The following is a 4,989-nucleotide window of genomic DNA, read 5'->3' as shown; positions in this document are numbered from 1 at the left end:
CCATCCTAATTCAACTCAAGGACAACAGCAGTTTCAACCTTTACCCTCTGCTGTATCTCATGACACCATTACCTACACTGAGCTAGAAGCAGCTCTAGGAGAACAAACCTTAGGCCCCAATCCTACTTCACAAAATTAACACTGGAATGTTGCTTTCAAGTCTGAGTTATATTCTTGTCCTGTAGAGCTCCATTGATTATCTTTTCTTAAGGACACAAATACTTATGCCCACAGAAACTCCAAACAACTCACAATCACACCTTGGTGACTACCAGACAATACATATCAACTCATATATTAATGAATAATCCCAAATCAAAGAAAGTGGAAATTAATGTGTAAACAGCCCTATTCAAAGTCTAATTAGTGTCACTCTCTCTAATGTGATATATGCAGATGAGAATAAAACAAATGTGATGATAGGAACCAAGTTCAATATGATTTTTCCTTCTTTTTTTGGTCAAGTTCCTTGTAGTGGAGATGATTCAAATGCATGAAACGTTTCAATTCATTTTTGTACCTCTTGACGAAACAAGTGTCCATCTTATGTCCACCTAGTCAGGATGTATAACTCGTGCCACCTCCTCCTCCCTAAACTAAGAAGGTGCCTATCTATTATCTGACTATTCCAGGAACACTTAGTCAGTGGTAAAGCCCTACAATTGACCCAATATATGATCCTCCTACTAATATATGATTTTTGACCCTCAAGAGCAAGATCTCTAATCCCATGATATCCTATATTTCACCATAGATTTCCAAATATTTGGGCAGATTCTATTAAAATATGGTCCCAGTAGAATGGGGTACCTCAGATTATAAAAAATAAAGTAATTCCTTCATTAGGATGGATCATGGACCCTTTAATAAAATGAAATTGGCTCAAAGTTTCTTTTATGGTAAGCAGGAAAATTTTAATTCCCTATATATCTTAGATAGTTGAATTCAGTAGTTCAAAGGGAAACATCCAGATCATCTTCCACCACATCATTTCTAGTGACATTTATCTTTTGTCAGCACAGAAGAGAAATGGTTGCAAATATATGTGTGTGTGTTTTTCTGAACTGTTTTCTGTGAATAGCATGAAGAAATTGGATTCTATATAGTCAGACAGTGAGGAATTCAATGTCAATGTTAATGTATGAAACCAAAGACAATAGAAATTTCAGTGCGTTTGATACAACAAGGATCCTTTGATATACTGTGAATCACAATTTTTAAACAATCTATAATTATTACTTTAATATTAGGTTAATACCATGTGCATATGAGATTGTTGTCTAATGGAGGCACTGGATCATCAATCAATATCATCACTCTTGGAATAAATTAAACATAACTCATGAAAAAAATTCAAAAGTAATCTAAAAATATCACTAATAGAATTTCCATGAAGGTAAAAAAAAATTAGAATTTTGAAGAGTTTTTTTCATTGTATATTTATTGGCATTCAGAAGCATCATAATAATACTTGAGTGCTACTTCTGTTATTTTCCATAAATTTCTAATAGGCCCCCAGAAGTTATTGAATCTAATAATAAATAAGATATTAGTTTCTTTGCATGAGCATCTTTCCTAAAACATTCTTCAAAGCACATAAGACATCTTTATTTCTGAGACTGTAGATGATAGGGTTGAGCATGGGAGTAAGAATGGTATATGAAATCGCTAAGACCTTGTCCTGACCTGGTGTACGATACGATCCTGGTGTCATGTATGTAAAAGGAAATGGACCATAGTACATGAATACTACAACCAGGTGGGAGGAACAAGTAGAAATGGCTTTTTTCTGAGCTTCCATAGATTTGATATGCAGCACAGTATGGAGAATCTGTCCATAAGAGGCAAGGATGACAGAAAATGGAATTAGGAAGAAGAATACAAGGCTCACATTAACTCCTGCTTCATACCGTGTTGTGTCAACACAGGAGAGTTTCAACATAGCTGGAATTTCACAGAAAAAGTGATCAATGATCCTTGTTCCACAAAATGGGAGAAGCAGTACATAAGTCGTATGAATGGTGGAGTTGAAGATTCCTGCAAGCCAGCAGCCAGCAGCAAGAATGACACTGATTCGGTGACTCATGAGGATGGGGTAACGCAGTGGGTGACAGATGGCTACATAGCGATCATAGGACATGGATGCAAGAAGAAGGCATTCAGCACCCAAAAAGATGAGAGAAAGAAAGATCTGAAACCCACAACCTGCAAATGTGATGGAATTCCTGCCAGTTATGTAGTTACAAGACATCATGGGAACAATGTTGGAAATGTGCAAGATATCTGTTAAAGAGAGATGACTGAGAAGGAAATACATTGGAGTGTGGAGTCGGACATCAAGGTAGATAACAAGAATCAAGACTGTGTTTCCCATAATTGCCAACATAAAAATAATGAGAATAAGTATTAAGAAGAGCAATCCATACTGGTTTGGATCCAATAATCCTAATAAGATGAAATCTCTATCAAAAGTGTGATTCTTTTCATTCCACATTATGATTATTTTGTTTTTTCACCTAAAGTCCAAAAGACAAGTTTTAGAAAAGGAAGAATATTGGATTAATGCAAAGACTAGGACTGAATCTATGGTTAAAAAAGTATGATGACAAAAAACAACTTAATAGAAATATATCAATTCAATGAATTACTTCAATTACCTGAGTCCTTGGGATGATAAAGGCATTGACTGAAGTTCTGAAAAAAAATCCGAGTGGTTCATGTGAATAGTTCTATGTTCATGTTCCTTTGCTTATCAGGAAACTGCATCAACCTCTTAATAGCTGGCCTTTCCTTCTATTTAAAAAGGAAGAAACATTTTCCAATTCAAGGAAGAGATCAGAAGTCATACCATGTGGAGGGAGAACTCTTTGTAAAGTTTGAAAGTACATCAGACTCAAAAGAAAAAATTCCCTGAGCCATCAAGGATTGGTTTGTTTAACATCATCAACACTGACATCACCTAATTATTATTTTAAAAGAAATATATTTAATTTCATTTTATTGAATTAAACTATCAATTCCACAACATAATTATGATAAATACACACATTGTATATGAAATACCAAACTGACTATAACTTGAAATCCTTTTTAAATATGTAATAAAGTTATATAAATTTATTTTTCCCATTTTTCTTTCTTACTCCGTAGTCTGTCCTACATAGATGCAAATATGAATGTATGGATGTAAAATGATTTATATTTTTCTTCTTTTTATCAGTTCATTCTTTGAATATAGAGAGAGTCTTTTTTCATTTTATCCTTTATTCTTAATATTTCTATTAATAATAGTCACAGCAATTTAGTGGCTCAAGAAACACATAAAGATCAGCAAAGTGCCTTCTGTGTGGCATTTGGGGGAGGGAAGCAAGAATGGGGGGAAATTGTAAAACTCAAAATAGATAAAAACCTTTCTGAAAAAAAAGAAAAAGAAAAACAGATATTCTTAAAATTATTTTGCACATACTGTATATATTCTCATCTTGGTTCTGCTCTTTTTAGCCTTCACCTCTTTGTGCCTGACTTTACATGACTTTGTACAATTATTGAGTTCATGATGCCTTTTAGCATAGAAGTATTTCATCACAACCATATACCACAACTATTTCAATCATTTTCCCAATGAGGTAAATCCCTGAAATTCCCAGTTCTTTTCAGATGAAAAAGAACTGCTATAAAGAACCCATTTACTTTATGTTTTTCTTGTTTCTCAGTCCATGAACATTTATTTATTATTAATGTCTCTGTTAGGAGAGTCAATAATCACAAAATTATGTACAAATAACCTGAATACTATGAAAGTAGAAAATATTTAATGGAGAGAAGGCTCTAGAATTAAGAAGGATAGTCTTCCCACTACAGGTCAGATTTTAGTTGACTTTGAACTATTCTTCCTCATCTTTTCTTAAGGCTTTCTAAGAATACCAGGCCTGCATAGTTCTGCTCTGATCACATTCATCTCAACAGACTGTGTGTTGTGTATCCCTTATTTATTTGTAAGCTCCTTGCAAGCAGTTTACAACTTTTAAATTTTGTGTAAAACCATGAGGACCTTATTCTCTTATCTGGTAGAATTATTCTTTGCCTGTCTTCAACAGGGAATAGTCATCATCCTTTGTTTCTGGAATTATTCCAGGGTTAAAATGGAAGGTATTAATTACAACTCACTCTAATGTATTTCCCAAACAAGGTTGGATCTTCCCTCTTGTATATAGAAAGCAAACTCTCCTTCAGATCACAACAAAAAGTGAATTCTTGGAAAGGAACAGGAAAAAAGGAACATTCAAATTGATGGAAAGACAAATTTAATATATGTTAAAAGGACCTTGTATTCTATTAGCTCCTTATCTAGAAGGCATGGTAAGGAATTACCTAAATGCTGTTCCATTACCCCAATCATATCTCATCTTCTGATCTATTTGTCCTTCAGCATGCTTGCCTCTGACTGGTTTAGAAGCTACATTCTATTGGGTGGCAATTCCTGCCCTCCTGGAGTTCTATAGCAAAACTTGCTCAAGTGATGCATAAACATTTTAGGAAAAACATTTTAGTTTAAAAGTAGAAAGAAAATCAAACAATGTTTCCTATGTAAGGATAGCATGGAGTGATTTAAATAAAGTGAATTTTCTGGTAGGAAGGACATTGAAGATTAGATAACTACTTGTCCAGAATCTTACAAGAGAACACCTCCTGTATATTGGTTAGACAAGCAGTAGATTTCAAACGTCTCTCTCAATTCTTGATTTGAGGATTTCAGATTAATTAAAAAAGAAACATTCAATTATCAAGTAGGCTGGTTTAGATACTGGATTAAAACCCTGATTATTTTTTTTCCCATTTGAAGCAGTTGTACACACTAGTTTCCTTTTTGGTAAAATATTGTCTTTCAAATAAAAATTAAAAAAATTCACAGAATTGGAAATCAGAAGAAAGAGGAATTATTGACAGTTTTTTTGATATTTGAAAGGCAGCCCACTGTAAAATTAAGTT

The 4,989-nt window shown here is 33.7% G+C and overlaps 1 protein-coding gene across 1 annotated transcript; it reads right to left on the bottom strand.

Annotated features, from left to right (window-relative positions):
• Positions 1-1,549: 1,549 nt before the first annotated feature.
• On the bottom strand, positions 1,550-2,494 carry LOC141492687 (olfactory receptor 2AJ1-like). The gene has a single exon (XM_074193283.1). The coding sequence runs from the start codon at positions 2,492-2,494 to the stop codon at positions 1,550-1,552; it is 945 nt and encodes a 314-aa protein (XP_074049384.1).
• Between the last annotated feature and the right edge of the window lie 2,495 nt (positions 2,495-4,989).

This window comes from Macrotis lagotis, chromosome 1 (assembly GCF_037893015.1).
Source record: "Macrotis lagotis isolate mMagLag1 chromosome 1, bilby.v1.9.chrom.fasta, whole genome shotgun sequence".
NCBI classification, from domain to species: Eukaryota; Metazoa; Chordata; class Mammalia; order Peramelemorphia; family Peramelidae; genus Macrotis; species Macrotis lagotis.
Note: the sequence above shows the minus strand (reverse complement) of the source record. Positions and strands in the feature narration are given on the sequence as shown.

Excerpts from the sequence above, each read along its gene's own strand:
- LOC141492687 (XM_074193283.1), bottom strand. The coding sequence starts at position 2,494 with ATGTGGAATGAAAAGAATCACACTTTTGATAGAGATTTCATCTTATTA.